The sequence below is a fragment of the Meles meles genome, chromosome 5 (assembly GCF_922984935.1).
Source record: "Meles meles chromosome 5, mMelMel3.1 paternal haplotype, whole genome shotgun sequence".
Taxonomy (NCBI): domain Eukaryota; kingdom Metazoa; phylum Chordata; class Mammalia; order Carnivora; family Mustelidae; genus Meles; species Meles meles.
In genome coordinates this window covers 155,065,448-155,092,760 of record NC_060070.1, presented here as the reverse complement: position 1 = coordinate 155,092,760, position 27,313 = coordinate 155,065,448, and the positions used below count along the sequence as shown (strand labels likewise).

The 27,313-nt window shown below is 60.7% G+C and overlaps 1 protein-coding gene across 2 annotated transcripts; it reads right to left on the bottom strand.

Annotated features, from left to right (window-relative positions):
* Positions 1 to 138: 138 nt before the first annotated feature.
* Positions 139 to 25,667, bottom strand: GABBR1 (gamma-aminobutyric acid type B receptor subunit 1). 2 transcript variants are annotated; one of them, XM_046004394.1, is made up of 23 exons: positions 25,403 to 25,667; positions 24,909 to 24,999; positions 24,074 to 24,277; positions 23,115 to 23,300; positions 21,742 to 21,762; positions 20,252 to 20,412; positions 17,113 to 17,247; positions 16,678 to 16,848; positions 15,438 to 15,539; positions 14,939 to 15,004; positions 14,338 to 14,529; positions 8,836 to 9,078; positions 8,197 to 8,260; positions 6,900 to 6,977; positions 5,367 to 5,517; positions 4,855 to 4,987; positions 3,705 to 3,821; positions 3,508 to 3,615; positions 3,079 to 3,172; positions 2,420 to 2,547; positions 1,787 to 1,915; positions 1,490 to 1,633; positions 139 to 1,204 (listed from the first exon to the last, which is right to left on the bottom strand). In XM_046004394.1, exons 2-23 carry the CDS (start codon positions 24,997 to 24,999, stop codon positions 1,031 to 1,033), a joined length of 2,892 nt encoding a protein of 963 aa, XP_045860350.1. In that variant the 5' UTR covers positions 25,403 to 25,667; the 3' UTR covers positions 139 to 1,030. The 2 variants fall into 2 exon arrangements, with proteins under 2 accessions (XP_045860350.1, XP_045860351.1); XM_046004395.1 differs by lacking the exon at positions 23,115 to 23,300.
* Positions 25,668 to 27,313: the final 1,646 nt, after the last annotated feature.

Below are 27,313 nucleotides of genomic sequence, written 5' to 3'. Positions count from 1 at the left end.
TGCGAGGCCCTCAGTGGACCAACCCAACGCGTTTTTGCACTCCTGTACCCCAGGGCCTTTTCCCTAACATGGAGATCCCCGAGCCTCCCTCCTTGGACTGAAGCCCGTTCTGCTCCCAGAAAGGGACAAGCCACTGAGTCACACTGTTCACTGGTTTATTGAGACTGGGGGAGATCCCTCCCCAAGAGACGCCTTGGCGTGAAAGGGATGCCCCCTCCTGCCCAGTGGCTCCATCTGTCCCTGCCAGCCATCGGGGTTGGGGGAGCCTTCCTGTGGTTGGGGTTCTCACCAACTGTCTACTGGAAGCAGCTCCCCAAGCCTGCCCCCATTTCTTCTCCCTCAAGTCCCCCCAGAAAAACACAAAACCAAAGGGAGCAGCCCTGGGAAGGAGGATGGGGATCGTGGATATAGTGTGTACATGAGCACAAAGGCGGGGTGGGGGTTCAAGCAGAAAGCATGAGAGGGTGTGAGCTGCGGAGAGTGCATAAGGACGTGTAGGGTGTGCGCCTCGAGCTCCGCTGGGAGGATACGAGGGTCTGAAGGTGCAAAGGCAGGAAACCCAGGTTCCATGAGCACATACAGGGGAACACACCGGGAAACAGATGTGCGCTGGTGGGGAAGGCCTCCGCTCGGCACACGAAGGGCGCAGGGGCGCTGCGCGCAGGAGGGGGGCGAGGACAGGGCACACACGTGGGCGCCAGAGGGAGAGGCACATGTGAGCACGCATGCACGCACGTATGTCGGGAAGTGTGAGCACACACAGAGCAGAGGCGGGAAGCTCCAGGGGGACGCAGCTGGCAGAGCGGTGAAGGGAGGACGGGCAAAAGGAGACCAGGCCGCAGAGGGCAGTGGCGGGAGAGGAAGGTGCGCGGGGCCAGGAAGCTGCAGCCAGGCACACCCACCAGCGCGGCCGTCAGAAACTGCAAGCGCGCGAGAGCAAACGCGCCGGGTCGACAGTCCTGGGGACCCAGCCGATCCCAGACTCACGGAGGAGGCCTTCCTCCCAGCCCATCCCCAACCCCTGGGGCCCTCACTTGTACAGCAAATGGACCCGGCTCCCGTCACAACTGAGCCTGTCAGGGGGCTCATGGGGCCCCCTGGGCAGGCCCCCCGAGGGGTCTGGGGGCGTAGAGGGGTGGCGCCGGGGGCGCAGCTGCTGCCTAGAGCGGAGCTGATGGCGCAGCTCGGAGACTCGCTCCTCTTTCTGCAGGAAGAGAGATTGGGAGAGGTTGGAAGAAGGGGAAGTGAGGCGGGGCCTCGCGGAGAAGAACGTGGGGTGTGAGCGGAGGACGGGAGAGGGCCGCCAGGACAGACAGCCGAGGCGAACACCAGGCACCGGGAAGGGTGGAGGAGAGCCCAAGAGCAAAGGGGGCATCGGGTGAGGAGGGACCAGGGGAATGAGGAGCGGGCGGCGGGAGAGGGGAGAGAGGTCCGCGCCCACAGATCTGTACCATGCCCCTCCCCCCCAGCGCCCCTGGTGCCCCCACACCTCAGCAATGATCTTCTCCAGCTCGCGGTTCTCCTTCTCCAACAGCCGGGACTTCTCCTCCTCGTTGTTGTTGGTGGATGAGCCTGTCTTCATGGTGTCCTGCGCCTCCGACTGCCATTCACCCCGGGTGATCAGCCGGCGCATCTGGGGGCCAAGGACCACACATGAGACGGGGGAGCGGACTGTACGTGACCAGCAGGTGGTGAGGCAAGCGGGCTCCCTACCAAGGGCAGGAGCAGGAGGAGGCTCCCGGGGAGCGGGACTGGACTGCGGGGACAGAAGCGGGGACCGCCTCACCTTCGGCACAAAGAGCACGACCAGGGTGATGTAGGAGGAGAACACTATGGCAAGGGACGCGAAGGCGAAGGCTGCGTCCTGCTGGCTGGACAGGATCATGGTGACCGGGGCAGTGATGAGGCACAGGACCTGTGGGTGGACCCTGTTTGGGACCTCTGGGCTTTCCTCCCCCCGGAGAGAGCCCATGAGGACAGGTTCTGGGTGCACTTCCCATCGCTAAAGGCGCCGGACCCCAGGCCACTCTCAACTCCAGAGCGGAAAGAATCCCAAACCACGTCCCTCTGCAGGTCAACCCCCCGCTCAAGGCGGGATGTGCTGGGATCCTCACACAGGCCCACTCAGAGTCCCTGAGCACGAGCGTCCGGAACTCTGGCCAGAAGCTGACTCGGATTCCAGCCAGGGAACCAGAGACAAGCCATCTCGCCTCCCTGCTCTGCCTCCTCACCGGTGCGGGGGGACAGTAACGTCTGCTTCAGGTGCTCACGAAGACAGTGTCTGTACAGGCCTTGCCCCACTGGGAGGTGCTTTACAGACCCGAGGCATTAAAAATCTCTTCAGCCCCCCCGCCCACTGGTCCCAGTCCCGGTTCCTCCCCCGTGGCCCTGGGGTTAGCACCCGGTGTCCAGGGCTCACCGCCACGTTGTAGATGGCCATGCCCACAGCCCGGTGGTCGTTGATCTTCTCCGTAGACACGCTCTTGGTCTCGTAAGCAAGAAAGATGCCCAGCAGCAGCAGCAGCCCCTTGTAGCCGTAGAAAATGCCTGCAGCCGAGGGGACGGTCACTTGGCAACAAGGCCTCCCAGCGTCCACTCACCCCTGGCCCCCATGCCCCCCACCCACTACCGGTCCTGCTTCGAGCTCCACAAGTGAGGGGGCTCCTTTCCCATCGGCTCCTCTGACCTAACACACCCGTCTCTGTCCCCCCAACTTGTCCCAACGTCCCCGCTTCCTCATGGGATGGAGGAGGAAGACTGCTGAGAGCCGGTGTCTGCCACACCATGTCCCAGCCCCTTACCCTCCAGGCTGAGGGCGGCCTTGCCCTTTCGATCCTGCACCAGTGTGCAGGCCCTCCCCGCGCCTCCCCGTCCTGCTCTCACTCTAGGGAGCTGGCCAGATGGATGGGGTCAGGCGGTCCCCCCGGACCACTCTGCCCCCGCTCTGCCCCAAGCCTGCTTTACACCCCCGGCTCCTCACAGAAGAAGACCGGCTCCCCCCTTCCCAGAAAGGATCAGGGCAAAGCCACCCTCCTCCCGGGGCCCTTCCATGCGCCTGGCCCTGCCCCGCCCGCGGACCAAGCCACGTGTTCATCTTCCTGGAGCTGCAGTGCTCCAGCTGTGGCAGGATGGACACGTCAATGTCTTCCTTCGGCTCCTCCTTGGCGAAAGTCTAAGGGAGAAACAGGGCCCCGGGGAGACACCAGTTACCCTCCCTGCCCCGCCTCTGCTCAGTCCTGATGCCCAGCTCGGCCTCCTCTCTCCCCGGCGGCCCTCAGCACAGATGCCAGGCCCCACTCCAGGCCCGGGAGTGCTTTCACGAGCACCTCGGAAGGGCGTGTTCCCAGCTCTCCATGATGCCGGGGACGTCTACATATCCTTCCGGGATCCCCACCAGCTGCCTTCCCACCTGCGCTGGGCCTCCTCAGGGCACAGGGAGGCAGCTCTCCTCCCGGGTCCCCAGGCGCGCACAGGCCCCAACCCCCAGGGCCTCCTCTCAATGGGTACCTCGATGGTCCGGTGCAAGGGGTCCACGATCTGCCAGACGGCAAGAGTGAGGACGTCCATGCCCACCAGCAGACCCACGGTGGCATACAGCTTCCAGGGTTCCAGGGTCTGGGTGGACACAGAGCATAGGCAGGTCGGGGAACCCTCTGAACCCCGAGAGCCAAGGGCCTACGGGCCGAGGTGAAGCAGCAGCTCACCTTCCTCCACTCCTTCTTCTCCTCCTTCTTCGTGAAGACTGTGTGGACCCACCAGATCTTAGTGAACATGGAGCCATAGCCCAGACTAAAGCCCAGACCCAGGAGCCAGAGGCGCGCCTAGGACAGGAGAGGGAGCAGGGCACAACCGTGAGCAAAGGGGCGCAGTCCGGAGCCTCGGGGGTGCACGGAGGCCAGCGAATGGGCCTCTCCGCCTCCAGCAGCTGCCTCCCACCCACCTCCTCCTCCGCCAGCGGGGCCTTCTTGCTGCTCCCTCCTGGTGAGTCGGCCTGGCCGGGCTGCGGTGCGGCCACACACCCTCCACCACACAGCCCCCGCCGGCCGGCTCCTCGCCCTTCCCTCCCCCCTGGCTCCAGCCACGCCAACGGCTCACCTCACTGACTGGCTGCCCGACCCCCGCAGGCCACCTGAGTGACCCCCCCCCTTGCCTCTAGCTAAGGAAGGCCCGTGCCTCCTTGATACTCCGGGGCCAGTCCCGAGCGGCCCCCCTCCACTGCACAGGCCACTCACACACCCGGAGATCAATGTGCCCCTTCCTGCTGCCCTCTCATTTTCCCGGGGGCCAACGGCCTCTGGGGAAGCGTGCTTGGGTGTGCCAACGCCACGTGCCCAGCTGCACCGTCAGGACAGGGCCGGGCAGATGAGTACGGACGGGCAGGGACAGGGGCTGTGTCCCACCAGCATAACAGAGCTGCACACGGTGCAGCTGTGGCCACGGAAGCCAGCCCTTCCCAAAGCCCCGGGACCTCCCGCACCCCAGTACCCAGCGTGCGCCGCATCCCTGCCCCCGCCCCTGCTGTCCGGTCCAGTCCCTGCCTCTGCCCTTCCCCCAGGAGCGCACAGTTCCTGGGCTCCGTCCTCAGCCCGCAGCCGAGATGCCACGTGTTGAAGGGTTCTTTGTGCAGACCCTTCCTGCACCCGAGCCGCCCCCCTCCGTGAGGCAGGCCATGGCAACCTTGGAACTGGCTAGAGCCACGCAGCAGAAAGGTCCAGAGGGCAGGAAGAAGGGACACAGCCCACGGAGACCAGGGGAGCAGGGACAGTGCAGGAAGGGCTGTGCCCGGCACCTCCCGGAGCGGCTCCCAAGCGGGGAGAGCCAGGGTCCACGTGAGTCTGCCCGCCTCCTGCTCACCTGGCAGACGAAGGGAAATTGGCCTCTCCCAATATGGTAACCGTCCAGCCCGAGGGGGAAGACAGCCGCCAGCGCCAGGGAACAGCCCACCGCAGTCAGATTGTTCAAGTTGGGCTGGGAGTTCTGGATGTACCTGGGGCAGAGGCGGGAGAGGAGGAGGGCGAGGACACTTAAGCTCTTCTTAGGGAAGGCCCTGGTATCCAGAGCCCCGGGGCCTGGCCCAGCGGGGGTGGAGGGCTCCCAGCACCACACCCACACAACCGGAGCAGAGCCCCCGTGGCGTCCCCCAAGAACTTGGCAGTTGTCGGTGAGCTGCTCCGGCGCTAGGATGGGACTTGCATGCAGTCCCCCCCTTTGGTGGTCACGGTCCCTGGGAAGGCGTAGGCCAGAGTGGACGCCCCGCCCCCCCACGACCTGGGCAGCGACACGTGTCATCTCAGTCCCTGCCAGGGGCATGCTCATGGTCTCCGAGGGGCAGAGAGGAGGAGGACGGCGTCCGAAAGGAAACTTACCGGACGTGAGAGTTGTAGATATTAAACGACAGACACACCACAGCCAGGACAATGCCCAGGCTGGACAGTACAGAGACCGAGATGAAGAGTTTCTGGGACATGAAGCGAAATGTCTTGATGACAAGGGTCTGGTCAGCCGGGGGGGCCCCTCCTGCGCGGCATTAGGGGTAAGGGGGGGTCTGGTCAGCCGGGGGCCCCTCCTGCGTGGCCCAGTGGGGGGAGTCTGGTCAGCAGGGGGACCCTCCTGCATGACACATTGGGGAGGGGTCTTGTCAGCTGAGGGGTCCCTCCTGCATGACACTAGGAAGTAGGGGGAGGGGACAAGGAAATGAAGATGAGGCAGAGAAAGGGGCAAGGGACACCTGTCTCTAGCCCCAAGGACGTGGGGCCCTCGCTGCCCTGAATGCTGAGTGGGGGTGCTGCGGAGCAAGGCTGCCTGCAGCCCGGGGTGGCGGGGCCGCAGGAAGCAGTCAGAAGTGAGAGGAGGGAATGGAGCTGGAGGCCAAGATGTGTCACGAAAGCCATGGTGTTTCGGTAGTGTCTGTTCTGTGATTGGTGTCAAATTTTTGACAGCAAAGGAAATGGGAGCGAAAGAAGGGAATGACCGAGAGGTGATACCGTGATCTCCGAACTCAAATCAAAAGCTGCAAACAACAGCTGTGGAATCATAAAGCTAAGAGTCCGAAGCACCCGCCTGGCCTCCAGACCCCAGGAAGACAACCCGACCCGGGAGCTTCAACCCTGGCAGGGTGATGTTCCCAACAGTGTCTTCCAGCGATTATTAAGAGGAAACTCAGATTTGTCAACGAGTTCACAGCAAAAAAAAAAAAAAACTAATTTCAATTTGCTTAGCTTTAAAAAGAGAAGTGTAATTTAGGCCATGCAGCATTTATAGCAGTAGAGAATACTGTCCTAAATTCAAATTATAAAAAAAAAACATGTCAGAACTCCAGCAGCACCGGCAACTACCAGCTTCCAGTCGGGGAGGGCAGCTGGCAGCTGGCTCCGTCCCTAACGTGCCCCACCCTGTTCATCGGCAGGTCCTTCCTCCCATCCACCTGGAGCGTCCTTCCCATTGCCGGCTGTTTGGCCCACCAAGCGCAAGAGCAACGCTTGCTTTTACTTTGCCTCTTTAAAAAGCACATTTGAGGGGAAGACAATCCAGGAGGTTTTGCAACCTCTCCTATAATTTAAGCAACCAGTTTCCTGAGAAAGATGAAGAGGCGACTCCAAGCTCCAGGTTCAGATAGATCAAGGTACCAGAACAACGGGGAGACCCAAACGGGGTTTCCACGGCCACCCCCTATGCGCTGGCATCTCTGACCCTATTACCTGAGCAGTGCATTACTTTTGCAAGTGCATCGCTCCCTCTTCAAACACATACCCCACCCATGTCTTAACCCGGACCCTGGCCCATCTCCTTGGCACATTTCGAGCAGATGGCACCTGCCTCTCCAGCCTCGTTCACGTGCACAACACTTGGTCTTGCTTGCTCAGAGGCACCAAAGGAGAATACAGACAGGACCCGCTTACCGATCCACTTGTCCGTTTTGGACCAGGAAAGATCATCCTTGGTGCTGTCATAGTAGCCAATCTTCTTGTAGCTGCCCCCTGGGCGGGAGACAATGGAAGGCTGAAGAGCCCAGCCCAGACCCGAGCTTCTCACTCCCCTCAAGTCACTCTCCCCGCTTGCGTCTGAGCCTCTGAGGGGTCCCTGGGAGGCCAGGAGGGCTCTCGAGCCAGCCACCTGGCTGACAGGCAGTGAAGGTGTCTGCCAAGGCTCTTGGGTGTGTGAGAGCATCTCGGGGGCTGAGGCCTCTGGGGAGAGGCTCCGCCGCCGCGCCTCTCTGCCAGTCGTCTCACACTTCGATGCTGGCTTCGGAAGCCCGCGACATCTCTGCTGGTTCTCCCTCTCGTGACAGACAGAATCACAGGATCTATTTTCCCAGTGGCTTTTATTTTAATTTTAGAAATTTCTCTTCTGTTGGCTGGGGTTCTAATTCCTTGGAAAGTTGCATCTGCCTCTTAGAGCCACGAGGTGGGGGGTAGTTCAGCCATTCCTAAGAATTCCTGTTCCAGAACTTTTCCCGCAGAAGCCAACCCACAGCCCTGGGGTTTGGGCCACAAGGAGGATCTACGGACCGGTGGAGTGGGGAGAAGGAGAGGGCACGCTCCAGGAGGCTGCGAGCCGTGTGGGGACAGTCCGACCGGCAGAGGCTCGGCAGATACCCGTGTGCTGACGTTTAAGGAGATACGAGCCAGGAAAGCCAGACTACACAGGAGCCCGAGAATCAGAAAAGCTTGCTTAGACAACAAGGAAATGCAGTAGGTTTCCTCTAAAAATAGCAGCTCTTCTAGACTCCTCTTGCCTGGAGTCCGCAGGCCGCACCTGACAAGGGTTGGCCCCTCAGAGCCAGGCCCCCAAAGGGAAATTTCTGAAACCACAAGGGAAGCCCTTGGAGAAGGGCAGCGTGTCTGCCCCTTCCCAGCTCTGGGCATCCCCCCCGCCCCCACTGAGCTTTTGACTCTTATTAGGTAAATGCTTGACGAAACGGTTCAAAGAGAAGGGCAGATGGACACGCACAAGCCACCCTCCTGATCGCCTTCCTCGGGCAGTGACACCAGACCTCAGCCCGCACCCCTGCGCTCACCCTGCACCACCCGACCCAACGGGGTCCCCCGCACCCCTGCGCTCACCCTGCACCGCCGGACCCCACGGGCCCCGCACCCCTGCGCTCACCCTGCACCGCCGGACCCAACGGGGTCCCCCGCACCCCTGCGCTCACCCTGCACCGCCGGACCCCACGGGCCCCCGCACCCCTGCACTCACCCTGCAGCTGCTCGATGAGCGTCCAGGCCATCCGGGAGCCGCTGGCATCAAACACCACGTGACCCTGTGTGCGGGAACATGCGGAGGCGGCAAGGGTGATAAAAGCGGGAGCCAGGAGAGAGCGTCAGGGCCTCTCTGGATCCTTATGTTTGATGTCATTGAGCCTCTGAATGAATTCTATTTATGGCATTTGCCTGCATATAGGACATACCCCAGATGCCCATACCCTAGATTTTAGAAACATTCTTCTTTGGAAAAGAAGCTTCCCCCGTGGGACTGGAGTGGGAAGCGTCCCCGGACAGAGCCCCAGGAGCCCCGGCCTCTGGCTGTGTGACCCGGGCATGGCACCCAGTCCCTCTGGACACTACTCTCCCCACTTGGAGAGGGACAGATGACCGCTCAGACTGTCTCCTCTTTTAAAATCCTGTGACTCTCATCTGACTCATAAATATCTGGACTGAAAATAAATGAGGGAGAGGCTGAAAGAAATGGAACACGGCATCTTCCCTCTTGCCTCGTGCGGGTTTTTCTGGCTTGGGGGTCTGAGAGCGATCCCCGCAGATTCGCCGAGCGCGGAGAAGGAGGGCGCGCCCTCTCGGGGGAGCGCCGGGGAGCATGGGGGAGACTGCTGTCACTCACAGAGACGCCCTCGAAGGACGAGGAGTTCATCGCCCGGTAGATCTGGTCGGTAATGGTCTGGTTGTTATAGTTGAAGTCTTCCAGGCGGACGCCGGAGCGGCCGCCCCCGCCGGACGTCTTGTTCAGGGCCAGTGCCAAGGCCCAGATGGCGTCGTAGGCCAGTGGCGCCTCCTGGAAGCCACCGGTCTCCTCGGGGTGTCTCTTGAGCCTCTTGGTCAGTTTCTCCACAAACTCCTGGGACGTCTGCGGAGGGAAGGATGGGGCAGAGGGTTGGTGCGGGCGGGGGCGCGGGGCACACTTCCAGCCCGGCTGCAGCCCTGTAACCCAACAGAGGGTTGGTGTTTGGCCATGGGAGGGAGCACAGGGACCTCTGAAAGCTGGACTTGGAGGGGCTGGACTAGAGCGGGGCTGAGCTGGGCCCAGGAGCCTGGGCGCACAGCCGCTGGCCCAGAACTGGAGCCAAAGCTGCAAGGAGTGGACATGGTACAACAGACGGCAGAGGAAAGCAGACGGGGGCCTGCACGCGACGTCCTCCCGGGCTCAGACGTTCTCCACGGGCCGGACCGGCACCTCACAGCCCCTGCGACTCCCAAGCAGCCTAGACGGGCCCCTGCAGAGCCTTCCTCACTGGACCCAAGCAGCACGCTACCTCCCTGAGCGCCCTCCCCTGCTTTCAGCTCCCAGGCCCTGGAGGGTTTGCGGGAAACGGGCCCCAGAGACACCCTTCCCGTGTTTGAAAGCTGGTGTTCAGGCCCTGCTCACCCTCCCAGCCTCTATCTTTGTTCTCCAAGAAAGCTGGAGGCAAGGACAGCTCCCATAACTCTCCCACGAAATGGGTCAAGAGACCTGAATTTCTATACCTGGCAATGACCTCGTTTGGCTAAAAACTGCAGGTAAATTGCTCAAGGGTTTGGAAATGTCTGCTGTGCAATGGAGAAAAACACACCTGGCCTTTCTGACCTCCCAGAAGCCACACAAGGAAAGGCTCAGTGGCCCCTCTTGGCAAGGCAGCAGTAACAGAGAGGGCAGGATCTGGGATGTACCAACAGCCTGGCCCTCGAAGGAAGGAAGGAGTAGATAACGAATAAGAAAAAATCTCTTCCCCGTGCCCTGCCCACTTTTCTCTCTACTGAACTTTCGGAGGACACGGGAGAGGGGAGCGCAAGGCACAGACAGTGCAGAAACAGCCTCGGAAAACTGGCCGGGACCGACCACATCCGCTGCTCCACAAGCAGGAGGCCAGGACTGTGTCCGTCCCCCTGCACACCTCTGCTCCCGGCACCGTGCCCTGCGGGACAGACCATGTCCGCTGCATCACGTCCACCGCATCACGGCAGGGAGCTACTCTGTGTGGCACTGTGAGGTGGTCCGTGTGACCGCACACCGTCCCCCGCACGGAATGCACCGCCCAGACCACGCACTCCGGTGGGAGCGCTCTGCGGGGCAGTGCTGCCGTTGGCCGACGCCGACCAAGTGTGCGGTCCCGGAGTGCCCTCCACTCGATTCTGCTGCGAACTCTGATCACTCTAAAAAAGTTTTTAAAATGTCCACTGGGCAGATAAACAAATGCATGGATGGATCCCAGGTCTAATGAATCTACCCACCTGCTAAGGGACCTCGAACAGGTCATCAAACTTTGCTGGGTGGTCATTCGGCTTTGGAATGGGGATGACACTGCCTACCTCGAAGAGTTGCCGCGGGAAACCACGACATACAGAAAATGCTGGCTGTAAAGTCAAGTCGCAGTTTGTCTTTGCGAGTCCCCGTCCCTCAGCCTCGCGTTCGCCACGGTTGCTCAGATCTACAGTCCAGCTCGGCATCTCATGTCCCCCGTCCCTCAGCCTCGCGTTCGCCATGGTCGCTCAGATCTACAGTCCAGCTCGGCATCTCATGTCCTGTATCTCCAACTGTCTCTGGGGCATCTGGAGCCTTAAGATCAATAATCCAAAATTTAAAATATCTAAGACGAGGCTCCACTTTCTCTCACTCCCCAACACTTCCCGGTACATGAGATTGAAGGCTTGGAATCAGCAAGTCCTCTTAATTCTTCCACTGAAATGTTTTTGTTTTTTTTTTAAGATTTTATTTATTGGGGCACCTGGGTGGCTCAGTGGGTTAAGCCTCTGCTTTCGGCTCAGGTCATGATCTCAGGGTCCTGGGATCGAGCCCCACATCAGGCTCTCTGCTCAGCAGGGAGCCTGCTTCCTCCTCTCTCTCTGCCTGCCTCTCTGCCTACTTGTGATCTCTGTCTGTCAAATAAATAAATAAAATCTTTAAAAAATTAAAATTAAAATAAATAAAGATTTTACTTATTTCTTTGACAGAGAGAGACACAGTGAGAGGAAACACAAGCAGGGGGAGAGGAGAGGAAGAAGCAGCCTTCTCATAGAGCAGGGAGCCCGATCCCTGGGGTCACAACCTGAGCGGAAGGCAGATGCTTAACCGACTGAGCCACCCAGGCGCCCCTCTTGAAATGTTTCATTAAGACCATCAGTGCCTACACAGAACAGTCTTAATTATAATAAAAATAATAGGGGCACCTGGATGGCTTAGTTGTTAGGTGTCTGCCTTTGGCTCAGGTCATGATCCTGGGGTCCTGGGATGGAGCCCCGCATCGGGCTCCCTGCTCAGTGGGGAGCCTGCTTCTCCCTCTCCCACTCCCGCTGCTTGTGGTCTCTCTCTCCCTGTGTCTCTGTCAAATAAATAAATAAAATCTTTAAAAATAATAATAATAATAATAAGACTTAACATTTATATTTCCTTACAGTGTTCCAGGCATTTTCCCATTTTTCTGAGGTACACACAGATACAGGCACATAAAGTTTAACTTGCCGCAAGTGACACTGCGTGGCAGGGCTGGGATTCAAGCCCAGGCAACCCGGCCTCAAAGCCCATACTCTCCCCAGGACCCTCGCGTCGCCTCGGCACGCTGACATGCCTCTGTCCCCAAGAGCGCCTGCTCGGCCGCCGGCCGCGGGCTGCCTCCCTGAGTGGTCCTTCACAAGCCTGTCCCATCTCCAGTTCAGCGTACGCACTGGGCCACAAGAACCTCTGACGGAAAGGGATTCACGCAGCCTGCATGGGGCTCTCCCCACCCAGACCTTCGACTCTTCCCCAGCTCCGGGCCACTTGACCAACATGCTTACCCCAAAAGCCGTTCCCCCTCAGGCCAGCAAAGATACTGCTGCAAATTTTCAGGTCGAAACATTACTAAGCAGCTCAAGGAAAAGTAAACAGCAAAAATTCCACAATCCACAGAAATCAGTAAAGTAATGAAGGGCAACGTTACGACCCTAATTTTCTGTCGGGTCTGTGCCAGAGGCGCCTGACCACGATCTCGAGTGTGCGTCCTGAGGCAGCTTCTGATTTCAGATTGTACCAAGATCGGATGGGACATCTGCCCCAATCTGTGAGAACTGGAATAGAATGTCATCTCCAGGTAAGGCCACCTCCCAGCTGCCCCTCTAGCCCAGAGCTGTCATAGGTCCCCAAAACCACTCCAACCCAATCTCCCACGCCGGGCTCCTTTCTAAGCCAGGGTTTCTCCATCCCTGCACGACTGACATTCGGATCAGGAGAACACCTTGCTGTGGGGCAGGGACCTCCGCATTACAGGCTGCCGGGAAGCATGCCCATTTACCCGCTAGACGCCGGTTGTGACAACCAAACTGTCTCTGGACATTGCTCCGGCCAACAGTCCTCAAAATGTGGTCTCAGATCAGCAGCATCAACAGCCCTAGGGAAGCTGCTGGAAAGGCCCAGACCCACCTCATCAGGACTTGGGAAGGAAGAGCCCGGTGATCTGTCCTCACTAACCCTCCGGGCCAGTAGCGTCGGAGAATGAGGGCCCAAATGAAGGGACAGCAGCTCTGCTTCTCTTCTAGACCCAGTCTGCATCACTCTGGGGCTCAGGTCAGCCCCTGCGTCTCATCTCCCTCTCCTGGGCCTGATGCACCCACCATCTCTTCCCTGCTCGGTCGTCACAGCGGCTCTGCCCCCTGGAAAATCCTCACTCTCCCACTGGGCACTCCCAGCGGCCATGCAGACCTGCGGTCCCTAGAAGCTCTAGGGCCCCAAAGGCACCACGTTTCTCTAGAGACCCAGAGCCAGAAAGACGACCCTCTGGCACAGTCAGCTCCAGAGCCCAGATGTCCCTCCACACCCCTCCCCCGGTCCATGCTCCCTGCCAGGGGCTCCTTTGGCTCCCTGCTGTGGGGCAGAAGCCAGGACGGACAGGTCCCAGGCTCGAGGTGCCAATCAGCGTCTCGGCTTTGGGGCCAGCTCCTCCACTTCTGCGGGTCTCCAGGATGACTCGCTTCTCAGGTGCCCTACAGGGAAGTGATCCTCCAGAATCCTCCAGGCTATGTTTCAACCATGATACCTGAAACATGAAGTCCCTTGGAACTCCCCAGGACAGTGTCCACAATCAGAGTCCGCGGACACAGTCCGCCGCGAGGACAGACGGCCTGAGTCGTCTTCTTCCCTGGTTCAGAAGCTGCCGTCTGCCAGACAGTGTCCCAGCAAAGGCACAGGCTCTTCTGTCCGGCTTCCCGGCTTCCCACGGCGGCGACACGGCAGAGCGGTTTGGAGTTAGGCTCAAACGGGGTCACCTCTGGCTTCCCCACTCAGCATTTTCGGGGCCTGGGCCAAGTCCATCAACCTCTCTGCATCAGTTTCCTGGTCCGTAAAATGGACACGAGAAACCTCCAGCTGGCGTGGCTGGGAGGTCGCGGAAACCAGGTCCCTGATTCCTGGGTTACTGCGCAAAAGCAGTTATGACTACACCTCTGTTTTCAATGGGGTATTTGGGGCTTTACAACCATGAACTCGCCCCTAGTGTGCTTCCCAAAACACACAGGTCTTCCAGGCCTGGGGTACCCCTGGCGAAAATAAGCAGACACAGAGGTTGCCTCATCAGCTCGCCCAAGATCCCCATCTTCCCCCAGATAGAGCCCTGGGCAAGAACGGGGATCCCCGGCCCCCCTCACTCGTACCCCTCGCCTTCCCAGATCAGACGACCTGCCTTCTAGCCCCAGGCCTGTCACCAATCAGCTCCCTGGAACGAGAGGATTTCAAAAGTCTCTTGTACATCTAAAATTCTAAAAGAGGATCATTAAGAAAGCATCAGGAGCCAAGCTCATTGAGTATCAGTCAGGAGTGAGTATTAAGCAACTGCAAAGGATGCTGAAGTTCCTGAGAAAACAGACCACGTTCCTGCTCAGGAACAGCCCTCGTGTCGACTTCTCACCCAGTGCTCCTCGTTGCCGTGGTAACAGCCCTTCCTCTCCTGGGGCCTCGCACACATACCACTCCCATCCCTCTCCCTGTCGTTCCTGCTCAAGGAAGTCAGAGCAGAGGCGGGAGCCGCAGGAAGCTCAGCACAGATGAGCCCGCGTGCCCTCCTGGGCCCGCGAGGTCCACTCCCGCTCCCGCCCCCCACGGGGTGCCCCAACCCCCCACGGTCTCCCTAGCCCGGGGCTGGCTGCCTGCCCCCGCGCTCACCATGTTGGAGATGCTGCGGGTGTTGGCAGGGTTCAGCATGACGATCTCGGTGGTGATGTGGCCTTCCACGGCCTCGGTCATCTCGTCCACTGTGCAGTTGATGGACGGGTCATAGATCTTGAACCAGTTGTCGGCGTACCACCCGATGAGGAACCAGACGTACTTCTTCCCGAAGAGCCGCTCCTTGTACACCTGGGTGCAGAGAACGAGCAGGGCTGGGGCTCTGGGGCTTTTTCTGGCCGAATTCCCTGGGCGCAATCCAGCTCTTGGGACCAGAGGAGAGCAGAGAACTGCAGAGAGGACTCAACACGTCCGGGCAGGAGTAGGAGAGGCTCAGGGACTCCTTCTAAGTTCCTCCCCAGCCAGCCAAGAAAGGTGGGGTCCAGGGCATCCTGCGGGAACACTAAGGGGGAGGAAACGAGATCCGGAGAACGTGCTGGGTGTGAGAAGCCAAGAGACGGAGTTGGAGCCGAGAGACAGGGACGCCACACTGGCCATAGCCTCCGACCGCCGGCCACTGACCTGAGCAGGGAGACCCCACCAGACAGCCCGGGGCAGAGCACCCCCCCCAGGCCCCTCCCACTCCGGAGGCCAACTCTACCTCACAAAACACTTTCCGGGCTTCGGTCTCGTAGAAAAGTCCCACGATGATTCGGGCATCCTGGCGCTACAGAGAGAGAGAAACAGCTCCCGAGAGCCGCCCGGAAACCCCCAAGCACTTCCACACCTTGGATTCCCTGCCCCGGAGAGCTCAGTGCAGGGTCTGCTCACAGGATGCTGGGCACGGCTGTGCCTCCCGCCAGCAGCCGGCTTACACACACCGTCCGTCCACCGTGTGCGATGTGTGGCCGCACACGAGGCACAGCGTGACTCCTTCCAGGACGCACGGCTGCACACTGTGCACACGTATACAGGAAAACTCACCCAGCGCTCCGCACACCGCAAGCTTACACAATGTTGTATGCTAATTATAGCAGGATACAGAAAAACAAAAAACAAACGAAGCCCACCTGCCCCTGCCTGGTTCTCCTCTCCGGTCCCCCTCCGTCCCCCCAACCTGGTCCCTGCACAGGCAGAGCCCGCCGCTCCCGAGCGCACACCTTCAGGTTTTTGACGGGCACAGCTGGATCTGAGAAGAAGCTCTGGCGGAAAGTGATCTCGATTCCAGCCTCCTTCACTCGCTCCTCTAGGTCGTCCAGAGTCTTGGGCGGAATGAGAAGGAAATGGAGAAATGTGGGGTGCGAGTTGGGATCGAGGGCAGAGAGTACACGTGGGGACCTCACGGTCAGAGCAGGAGGAGGAGCAGAACCGTCCTCCCGCCACAGCGGTCCCCGGGCCGGGGAGGACACCAAGGAGAGCATCTGCAGCTTCAAGATCCAGACTCAACCCAGGAAGGTGCGCAGGAGCCCCTCCTGCGGGTCTGTGTCCCGGGAAGTTGCCCCACTCGCCTCACTCCCACCAGGCGGCGAGAGCAGGGGAAAGGAGAGAAGACGTGGGGAGAATGGGACAGGTCTGGCGTGCACAGTACAGTCTCAGCTCAAGGGGCAGAAGCGCAGACAGAGGCGTCGGAGAAGGATGCCCTGAATCACAGAGGGCCTGGGGGAGGCTTAAAGGGCCACGGAACGTAAGGGAGGATGGGGCACAAAGACAGGAGAAGTGCGGCCGGACTGTCTTCTCCAGCGCCCGGCCCTGCATTCCCTCTCCCGGCTCCCATGTCTCCTGTTCCTCTGCCTCCCTCCTTTGTCCTTTCTCTCCCTCCTCCTCTGTTCCCGCGGTTCCTTCTCTCTCTCTCTCAATCTCTGTCTCTCTCGCGCACACACGCACGCACACACACCGAGTGTCTGGAATTTGCTACCTTTCTCGGTTCGTATCTCATATTCCCTCTCTTATCTCAACTCCGGAGTGAACCTACTTTAATGGAAGTGGGTCATTTTGGGTCTATCCGTCTGGGAAAGAGAGCATCAAAGGGAAAGGTGTCCTAAAACCAAAAACTTGGAAAGGATCCTGAACACCTATTTTATTCCTCTGGCTCCAGAGAGAACATGCACTTCACCCATTCAGAATGTGTTTGCTTTTGATAAAGAAACGGGTTCTGTGGAGCGCCAGGGTGGCTCAGTCGGTTAAGGGTCGCGATTCAAGGATCCAGCCTGGCATCGGGGTCCCTGCTCTGCTGGGAGCCTGCCTCTCCCTCTCCCTGTGCCCCTCCCCCTGCTCATGCATGCACGCACTCTCTGTGTCAGTAAGTAAATAAAAATGTTAGAAAGGGGAAGAGAAGAAAGAAGCAAGCTCTTCTGCCCGGGAGGAGCCCCGGCCACCCCGGGCACTGCTGGCCCCGCTCACCGAGGTGAAGACCTCCGTGGTCTGCTGGATGGTGGCGATCCTCCTCCAGCCCCACTTCTCGAAGAGCTTCACGCGCGTGGGGTTGTGCAGCGTGGCCGACGGGTGAGTTCGAAAGAACGTGGGAAAGCGCTGCCGGTTGGACAGGGCCGGTGAGCTGGAGCCATAGGAAAGCTGAAGGACAGGGACAAGGTGCGGGACAGTCTGGCCCAGAGCTCCTCTGTGACCCTGCCGCCGCCCCAAGCCTCCCGCCCACCTCTGCCCTGTGTGCAGCGGCTCCCCCGGCCCATGGCCCGCAGCTCAGGTCCTGCCGAGGAGGAGCGAGGGCTGAGGCTCTCGGGCCACCGCCGGATGAGGCCACAACGGCCTGGGAGTCCTGGAAGTGGCCCCCACAACCCCCGCGATAACCCCCATTCACAGCCCTCCAGCCCGGCCTACCACGATGAGGTTCCACATCCTGGCGGCCTCGGCCACCAGCGTGGACACGGAGCTGCAGCCGGGCATAAGGATGATCTTGATGGGGTCATTGTAGAGCAGCTCGTACAGGTACTTGGTGGCTTGGCCTGGGTCACACTGAAGGGGGAGGGCGTAGGTGTCAGGGGTCCACAGCAATCCAGTCACTTCCCAAGTACCCATCCCCCCGTCATCAGCACCACCTTCTTCTCCTCCCTGTCCAGTACCAAGCCCGGCCTTGTCTTCCCCTGCGCCCTCCCCGTGTCCTCTCCCGCACACACCTCCAGCACGATGGCTGCAAAGACCACCTTTCCTCCCTTCCTCCTCCGGCCTACCTTCCTTCGCCACCCAGTCCCCTTCCCCGTGTTTCTGAGCTCCCAAGGTCTCTGAGTTTTAGGAAAGAGTCTGCAGGAATGTGGATGAAGCCCCCCAAGTCCCCAGACAGCCTCCTCAGAGCCACGCTATGGAAATTCCTCCCTCAGCCTCTGCAAACTCCCTCTCCCCACCTTCTGTTGGCCCCTGCTCCTCTCTTTTCCAGGCTAGTGATAAATAAACATGAGGACAACAGGGAACACGGTCACTAGGGAGTCCTGCTTGGCTATCCCTCCCCTGCTGGGCCCTGACATTTGACGGGTCCATTAGAAAAAGAGGCGCCTGGGAGGGGGCGGCAGTGGGGGAGAACAAACAGCGTGAGGTTCTCAACAAACCAGATGCTTCTTGGGGTGCCTGAAGGGGGGCAGGAAGCTGGGGAAAGTAAACAATGCAGAGTGCTGGGCAGGGACATAGGGAGGAAGAGCCATGGTGTCCCCCTGTCTGTTCCCCTCCTGCTGGAGGATGACATTTCAGAAGCTGCTGGAGCCCCAGAGGAAGTCAGAAGAAATGGAAGGCCGCGGGGAGCCAGGGTAGCGGAGGCACAGGGGGCTGGGGAGGCACAGGGGGCTGGGGAGGCACAGGGGGCTGGGGACGGTGACATGGGGGCAGGCAGAGCAGGAAGAAGGAAGGCCCCTAGAGCCGGCTCACCTCCCACTGGGGCCTGACATTTGACACACCCTGGGATGCTGGAGGAGGGGAGCGGGCCAGCAGGAAGCAGCCTCTGCACTCCCACCCCGTGCAAAGGGGTGTTTTTAAAGACTTCGCCCTCCCACTCGGCTTCTCCGACTCGGCCACTCTTCGGCCCCACCATCCCTCACTGCCCTAGCAGGTTACCCCAGATCCCAGCCTGGGTACCCCTGCAGCCTGGGAAGGGTGGCGGGAACAGGGACACACAAGAGCACATACACACACATGGGGCAAAGCCGCAGGCTGACCCAGGGCTCTTTTCTCGCCTGCTCCTTCCTTCCTACGGTCTCTTCTACACTCAGTCAGTTCCTCCCTGCATATTCCCCGACTCTCACCCCTCCCCAGTAGACTTCCTCTCAGCCTCTCCTCTGCTGAAGGTTCCGGATTTGCAGGCAGGAAACCACACATTCCAGTTTGCCTGCTTTCCGCTCTCCCTCCCTGCCGCTTCCAGCTTCTCTTCCATCTCGCTTCTCCCAGGCCCCCCATCTGCTCCCCAGCACCTCCGGGGAGCCACCTTTCACAGAGCGTGAGTCTGAGCTCACACATGGGGCTCTGGGGCTCCCAGGATCCCTTGGACCCCCTCTCCTGACCCTGGCACGGATCCCTCCCAGCTTCTCTCTGCAGGCTCCCACCGCCAGCAGACCTGACCCTCTGCTCCTCTCCCTGCCTCTCCCCTCAACGTCCGTGTGCTGCTGCTCAACAAGGATCCTAGGGGCAGCTACTTAGGCATACCAGGACAGGACGAATACTGATAAAAATGCAGATTCTTGGGATACGTTCCTGACCATGGAGTTCGAATCTGCTTTAAACCCAGTCCTCTGGTGAATCTTGTGTACACGGAAGTTTGGAAATCCCTGCCAAAGTGTCAGGAGGGGGTTGAAGTCCTCTCTCCAAGCTCCTAACAGTCCTTGTGCTCTTTTCTCCAGGCACCCCACCTTCAACCCCACTCTGCCTGCTCCGCCCTCACAAACCTAGTTCTCGGTGCAGGCAGCTGTTCAAAAGAATGAGGACACATCCTGGGTGCACCCAGGAGATGATGACCACATCCTCACCTCTGTACTCCACTCTCCTGTCCTCCACATGTCAGAGAAGATAAATTTGAGGTCCCAAGTCTCTTTCCTTCCCTGGGCCACAGCCTTCCCCACCCTCCCAGTCACTCACAGGGGATGGGGTGGTTAAGGAGTCTTGTGGGGCCACCCGGTGCCAACCCACCCAGGCGTTCTTTCGTTCCCTTTTCTCTCTTCCCCGCCTCCCTCACTTTCCTCCTCACATCTTGGAGGCCACAATGCTGTAAGGAAGATAAACTTAAGACCCAAGTTCCACAGGATGCCCAAGAATTGAGCTCTGTCCCACGCCCCCTCATCGCCCCTCCCCACTGCCATTCTTTCCTGTTCCCTCTCCTGCCTCTGCCCAGACACCCCCTTCTCCCATGCGACTGTGAGCATTCCTGTGTGGACCTCTAATCCGCTCATTTTCCAGGGGCCTCTGCCCAGCCCCGGACCATTCGCTTTCCGGAACATGAAATGCCACATATCCCACAGTCCGGGAATCCCCAGCAGGACAGGGCTCACAGCTACCCCACTGTTTGTTGTATAAATAAACCAGAGCGCTCTAGTCCCTCGAATTTTTCCTTATTCGGTCCCAACCTGCTGCCGAGATTACCTTGTTACCATGGTAAATCGGAAGCCCTGCTCCAGCTCACCCCGACACCTCCTCCCTCCCCGGAACCCATCCCAGAGGTAGTTGACTCCCCAGGACCAAGATCAGCTTGTACCCTAAATCCACCACCAGTCTCCCAAACCTCCTCCCACTTCCCTGTGTCCTGGGGCACAGAAGGGTCTGCCTCACAGCCGGATTCACCCTAAGCCCCTAGACCCTCATCTTGAACATGCAGCCCCTGTGACCGTCCCCAGGCTTGCGCACCCCCAGCCCAGCTCCCGCTAGTCACACGTGGGAGGGGTCTGCTTCGCAATCCGGAGTCCCTCGCACCCAGGCGCGCGCGGCGGGCTCCTGCCCCCCAGACCCCCGCCGCCCGCCGCCCGCCCACTCCCACGTCCGGGGCTACCTTGCTGTCGTGGTGGATGAGCTTGAGCTCATAGTCCGGCAGGATGTCCCTGCGGCTGTTCACGTCCTCCAGCGCCATCTCCACCGCGGGCTGGCAGGCCTGGCCCCCGGGCCAGCCCCCGCTCATGGGGAACAGCGCCCCGATGTACACTGCGCGCCGTTCTGAGGAGGGGTGCGGGGGGACCCGCGGGTGAGGCCGCGGGAGATGAGGGGAGTGGGAGGCCCACACCGGAGTCACCCCCGTCGCCATCACCACCAGCAGCGGCAGCGGCCACCGCACCCGGGGAGCGGGGACCCCCGGACCCATGGCCGGGAGGGAGAGGGTCTGTTTGGGGAGGGGGAGGAGCTCAGGGGGGACACTTTTCCTGGGGAGGGCTGCTGAGGGGGTGTCGAGGCGGCGCCTCCATCCCGACTCGTGTAGGGAGGAGGGGGCGAGGGCCCCAGGGAAGCGGGGAAGGTCGGCTTCCTAGGGCCCCCGCGGCTCGGGCTCCCGCCACGGCCACCGCCACCTCCACCTCCACCGCGGACTCTCCTCGCGGACTGACTGACCGACCGCGGGGAGGAGGAGGAGGAGACGGGCTGGGAGGGGGCCCTGACGTCACGCGCGGCGCGCGGCAGCTGAGGGGGGGAGGGGCGGGGAGGGAGGCGCGCGCCGCCGTGGGAACGACAGGCGGAGGGGAGGGGCGGGGAGGGGAGGAGGACGCGACCCCCCGCGGGAGAGGCCGGGACGGGGAAGGGGGGGTCCCACCTAAGCGTCGGCGGGGGAGGAGCCAAGAGGGGAAGGGGCGTGCCGGGAGGGCGGCCTGGGCCGCAGCGCGGGGGATGGACCCGCGAAGGACGGCGGCGGGACGCGCGCGTCTCGGTCGGGGGTGTGGATGGATGGGGCGCAGGGCTGAGGGTGCGGGGGACAGGGCGATGGCAGCGGCCTCGGAGAGAGGTGGTTGGGTGGGAAGGGGGTGGCGTGAAGGGGAGGATGGGGCGGAGGCTGGGAACCCGGGGCTGGGGCGCGGGAGCTCGGGAAGGGATGGGAGCCGCGACAAGGGGCAGGGTGGAGGCGGAGGGAGGGGACGGCCGCGCGGAGGAGCCGAAGCGGGGAGGGCCAGGCCCGGCCGGGGAGAGACGGCAGCGCGGGGCGGCCGGGTCGCCCGGCGGAAGCCCGCGGGGAGCAGGCGGCGGACGCGCGGGGTCTGCCCGCGCCCTCCGCCCCCGGCCGGGCTCTGCCCTTTGGACCCAGCGGAGTCTGGGAGGAGGCGGAGCCCGGGGCAGGGCAGCCCAGCGGGGAGTCGGGAGGGACCGCGGCCTCGCAGAAAACCTGCACTGGAGGCCGAGAACAGGTAGGGAAGGAAGTTCGCCGGCCGCGAACTGGGCCGGGGGCGGGCCGGGGCGGAAGAACAAGACCCCACGGCCTCCGGGCAGGACCCCTGGGGATGGAGGGTGAAGAGTGGGGGGCAAGGGGGTTGCGGTGCGCGAGATGAGGGTTTACGATCTCACCTGAGTGCGGCGTTCGATTCACTGGCAGCAGGAAAGACGGGGATCAGAGAAGAGTTACCACTGGCGCCCGGCTTCCCCGGCCAGATCCCCAGCCCCCTCCCACACCTGTCCAGGCCGGAGAGGACCGGGTAGAGCAGAAGCCTGCGTTTCTGAGGGGAGGGTGCCTGAGGATAAGAGCAAGGTGGGGCTGCGGGTCAGGACCTGCCGGTTTTCTTCTTTTATTTTTCATAGGCCAACAGAATTTGAGACAGGAGTGCCAACAGCTAAGACACGGGCAGATCCTGGTTTTGTGGAGCCTAAATATTATTAAATGCAGGGGTCTCTCTTTAAGAGAAAAAAATACAAATACAATTGATTTTAAACCATTGCCTTTAAAATCTTACTTTTGCATTTTTAACGAAAGCTATGACCATGTGAACACATTATATTACAGCACAAGAAAAAACCTGTGTGAATGAGGATGCCTGACACTTAAATTGCAGTAGCTTCATGGTAAACCCACCCCTGGCTGGGCTCTCAGTTTCCAGAATGGAATGGTAAACTCCACGCAGAATAATTACATTAAGGGAGGAAAGCCAGGTCCAGAACCTTGAAAGAGTCTACAAGACTGGGGGAAGCATGAGGTACGCCCATATCCCTCAGAGAAGACTACAAAGGGAGAATCTGGGTGCCCAGGAAAGGGGGGATTCAGCAGAACAAAATGCCCCAAAAAAAGGTGTTGGACACAAGACTGAGTCCCTTGGGAATGATGGGGATTGTCTGAGAATTCCAGAAAAGGGCTGTCCCTTTCCCCTCCCCCATCCCTGGGTGATCCTTAGTGCTCTGACAGTTCTGTCCCCAATTTTAAGTCTTTTTAATTTTACCCTGATAATTTTCCACCCCAGATATTCTTTCCAATCTTAACATTTTTTCTAAGTATGACATATGATTTATTTCTGAGTCTTTACAATAATCCAGTTATATAACAAATGGAGAGGAATCAGTTGTAGAGGAGAGTTATGCATAGAAAGTTCTAAGTTTAGAGAAAGGGACTGAGGCTAGGAGAAACTGGAGTATTCAAGCCTTAAGAAAGGTAATAGAGGGTGAGACTCAAAAAGGAAAAGAGAACGTGTGAAGATCTGGGAGCAGGGAGGAGATATCAGAAGAGGGAGGCAGAGGAAGGAAGCCCCAGTGTAGGTAAAGTGGGCACGGGGGGCCGCAGAAGAGGCTGGAGACAGTTGGGAGGGAAGAAGCGTCGGGTTTTCACCTCCAGTCCCCCAGCGCCTCCCGTCTTGCACAGCTCCCCATCCTTTCCCGCCCTCCCTTCCCACCCTGCTCCCGTCCTCCGCGAGCGCCCTCCGCCCTCGGCGGCAAGCAGGCGGCCAGTCCCTCACCCTGGCACTGCGGCTTGGGAGTGCTCCACTGGCCCTGACTACAGATGCTCCTGGAGCTGCCCACAAGATGGAAGTCAGGGTCACATCGGAAATCCACCCGGGCTCCGTCCAGAGCGGGGAGGTCCCCACCCGTGAGGAAAACCTTCCCGTTCTCCAGGGCCAAATAGGACTTGGAGCAGATTCGGACTGTGGAGAGATACGAAAAATGAGAAAGAGAGGCACGTTGGGGAAGGCTCCTTCCCCTTAAAGAGTAGGGGCCTCCGATTAGGACTTGGGGCCTCAAGCGTCCTCCTCTGCAGGAAATCAGGGGTGCAAAGGACTTGCCTCTCTAGCTTCCATTCCCGCCTGAAGCCTGTAAGCATCCACACATTACCAACAGGAAAAAGGAAAAAGCCTTTCCGAGGTAGGAACCCGAGATGGAGCTACAAGCACACAGAAGGGGTCTCCTCAAAGTCAGCGGCAGTGGGCGGGCCCTGGCAGTGGGCGGGCCCCTGGCAGAGGGCGCGTCCCTGGCGGATGGATGTAACTCAGATGCACGATCAGATTGACCTTCCTTGTTATAGCTGACTTGCACTAATGTCAAACTGGGTTCCGCTTTGTGGGTATATGATATCTGCGTTGGAGACAGAAGTGTTCAAAAATGCCACGAAATCATTCTGAGTGTTTTTGCACAATCTGCCACTAATCATCCTCAAAGAAGAGAACTCACAAGATGAGCATTTTATCAGAGGGTTCGTGGCCTAACGCAGGGAGGATGAGATGAAATGAAAGGTATGCGCTGCTAACTTGACTCCCTCCAAGTGCGCATAGTAAAATCCTCCTCACAGAGTCCGCTCCATAAACAAATCTGGATTTTGTTGCAGTGGATTTAAAGTGCTGACTTGTAAGCAATAATGCTAAGTTTGAGGCAGGAAGAGGGAGGGTCTTGAAGAGAAGAGGGGCTTTCCCAGGCTACTCACCGCATCTGCTGGGCGTGTCCATGTCTGTCCAGGAGCCGTTGGCCAGGCACTTCCGGACCTTGGGCCCCACAACCTCGCGCTCGCCCCGGCACACATACTCAATCTCATAGTCCACAGGCAGGAAGTTGATAGCCTTCACCTGGTCCCGAGTCAGGCCCCTGTACCTGATGCCCCCTTCCCAAGGCGGGTGTATGATCTGGCAACCTGAGGGGTGAGTCCCAGAAGTCAGAGAGGGGTGGGAGGGCGGGCAGAGTCAGCTGCGGGAAGCACAGGAGCCTAGGGCGTGGTCAGCGGGCAGGTGGCGGACCAGAGCCCCAGGTGGGATGCGGGGGGATGGGTGCAGAGCCCCGGGCTAAAGGACAGAGAGCCCTGGGCAAGGGTTAAGGCCAATGAGAGAGCTCCCAAGTGAGGAGGGAAGCGCGTTGTCTGGGGGTAGTGGGAAAACTGGGAATTCGTGAAAGGGTGCAGTATGCCAGTGAGCCTGGTCAAACAGGCTATAGGAGGATTTCCGAGTAAATTAGGAGGAGAGTAAAGGGGGGCTTCTCCTCTACCCAGGCAGCAGTGCGGGCAGGAAGGAGGGGTGGGGTCGAGAAAACAATGCAGGGTCACCGAAAGGCGGCCGATGCAGTGACGCGGGGCAGAGAGGATGGGGTGCTGGGTCAGAGGCGGAGTGAGGGAAAGGGGGTCAGGGGTGTTGATGTGGGGCCGGGCGGACAGGATGGCCAGGCCGGGATGCTATCCATGTAGGGCCGACGGGAGAGTAATAAGGACCAGAAAGGCGGGTGCAAGGACAGCGGAGTGGTGGGGGTGCCCGAGGTCGCCGGTGAGGGCGCACCTTCTGAGGTGGCGTTGGGGGTCTGCGCCCCGCTCGCGCCCGGGGGCCGGAGGAAGAGCGGCGGCAGCAGCGGCAGCAGCAGCAGCAGCATCTGAGTGACAGGCGGCCGTGAGGACCGGACCGAGCTCCGCCGGTGCGGCCCAACCCGGGGCGGGGGGCGGGGGTGCTGCCGCCCGGCCTCGCTCGCCCGGCCTCGCGGGCTCCGACCCGGCTCCGACCCGGCTCCGCCTGCGGACCAGACGCGCGCCCCACGGAGGAGGCGGGGGCGGAGCCCGGCGCGGGGGGGGAGGAGAGAGCGCCTGTCCCCACCCTCCTCCTGCCTCCCTCGGCCCCCCACCCTCCCGGGACTCCACCTCTAACCACCTCCTCTCCCCCGGCCCCCGCGGCTCCCCGAGCCCCGCGTCCCCGCGCTCCCCGGCCGCTGCCCCGCGCGCCCCGGCGCGGCCCTCCCCCGCGCGCCCCTCTCCGAGCCCGGCTCCCCGCCCGGCTCTTACCTCGGCGCGCCGGCCCGGCTTCCCGGCTCTCCCGGCCTCCAGGCCCCAGGCCCGGCCGCTCCTCCCGCTCCCCCTCCTTTCTCCTCAGCCTTCCCCTCCTCCCAGCCCTCCTCCCGCGAATCCGGGTTCCTGCCCGGCCAGGGTCTCGCTCCCCTCGCGCTCCCCCAAACCCCACCCCGGTCTCTCCTTCCTGGGGCGGCGGCGGCCGCGGGCCAGCGGGAGCCGGGAGCGAAGGAGGCGGCGCCGGGGACCGGGGGAGGCTCCGGGCGGAGGGAGGAAGGAGGGTGCGGAGAAGACAGGGCGGGGGGAGGGAGGGGGAGACCGAGGCGAGGGCGCCTCCCACAAGCCGAACCCCGGGAGCCGCCCCGGATCCCGGCCCCGCCCTGGACCGCCCACGGCGGCGGAGGTGGGGGTTGGCGGCGGCCGGTGGCGGGGGGGGGGCTGGGGCGCGCACCGGGGCCGGGTGAGGGCGAGGGGCCGCGAGCCGAAGGCGGAGGAGCGGGCGCGGGGCTGGGAATCGGGGCCGCAGGTGGAGAAGGACGGCTGCACCGGGAGGAGGCCGCTCCGGACCCGGGCGAGAGCAGGGAGGCGGGGGCCGGGGCCACGAGGGAGCGAGGCAGGTGGGCGGGAGAGGAGAAGCTGAGGTCAGACCGCGAAGGGCGGAGGAGGCGGGTGGAGGCCGCTCGAGCGCCTCCCACGGCCCAGCCGCTCGGCCTAGGTGCCCTGGGCGGGCAACTCGCGGGGAGGACCGGAGGCGAAAGCCGGGGAGGGGAGCGTCAGCAGAGAAATGGAAGTAGTAGAAGGGGAAAGGGAGACAAAGGAGCCCGCCGCGGGCCGGAGCCAACCGTGTCTCTCTTTACTCCGGCCGGGCCTGTCAGGATCTCTGGGTAGTGGGGAGCCGGGAGCCTGCGGGGACGTGCAGGCCTCTGGACAGTTCCCTCGGGCTCCTGGCCTTCGTGCGGTGGTGAGGCTGTGCGCGAGTGTGTGTGTGTGTGTGTGTGTGTGTGTGTGTGTGTTCATGGGAGTGAGTCTGGCCTGCTAGAGGAGACAGGGGGCCCCTTGGGGGCGGGGGTGGGGCGGCGGGGGAGCTCACTTCGGGCTGGTTGCAAAAGAGGGAAGGAAAGGCAATAGCGTGAGGCTGATGGGAACGGAGGGTCTCTGCCTTCAGCCTTCCCGTGAATCCTTTGTGCACTGAATTGAAATTCATAGATGATACAACCTACCTACACACGAAACTATTAAAGGTCAACATGACTCCCTACCTGTGCCATAAGGGGGCAATGGAAAGCAATAATTTGTACTACAAGAAAGTGAGCCGCGTTCCACGGTGTGGGTGTTGAGCCCCGACTACGCTGGAGATCGTAAGCACGAAGGAGGCAGACTCACAGGTGTGCAGCCCCACCGGGTGCAGGCGCCGGTGCGGAGCACCTGCAGCGTGCTGCTCTCCGTTAAGTGATGTCACAAAATGTTGAACAAGTCTCGGTAGCGAAGTCATTCTTCCCTAAATTTACACAGAACTGTAATTGCATTCCTAGAAAGTTCATTGTGTATAATACCATCTTTCAAACAGTATTAATTTCTAGGCTCAGATAATTAAACACAGGTTTTCACCTACATGAAAGCCCTAGGGGACACTTGAGATTCTGGATGGGGGACGATTCACTGTGCAGGCTATGCTGGGAAGAATTTCTTCTCCTCAGTGGCAACAGTGGCCCCGCATCTCTGTAATGACGCAAGAAGAGCCCACAGCTTTTTTTTTTTTTTTAAGATTTTATTATTTTATTTATTTGACAGAGAGGAGGAAGCAGGCTCCCCGTGGAGCAGAGAGCCCGATGCGGGGCTCGATCCGAGGACCCTGAGATCATGACCTGAGCCGAAGGCAGTGGCTTAATCCACTGAGCCACCCAGGTG

Excerpts from the sequence above, each read along its gene's own strand:
- GABBR1 (XM_046004394.1), bottom strand. The coding sequence starts at position 24,999 with ATGCTGCTGCTGCTGCTGCCGCTGCTGCCGCCGCTCTTCCTCCGGCCC. Across the intron at positions 9,079-14,337 it reads CCCGCAGCATCTCCAACATG|ACGTCCCAGGAGTTTGTGGA; the intron begins GTGAGCGCGGGG and ends TTCCCTCCGCAG. Across the intron at positions 2,548-3,078 it reads GAAGATGAACACGTGGCTTG|GCATTTTCTACGGCTACAAG; the intron begins GTCCGCGGGCGG and ends CCTCGGCTGCAG.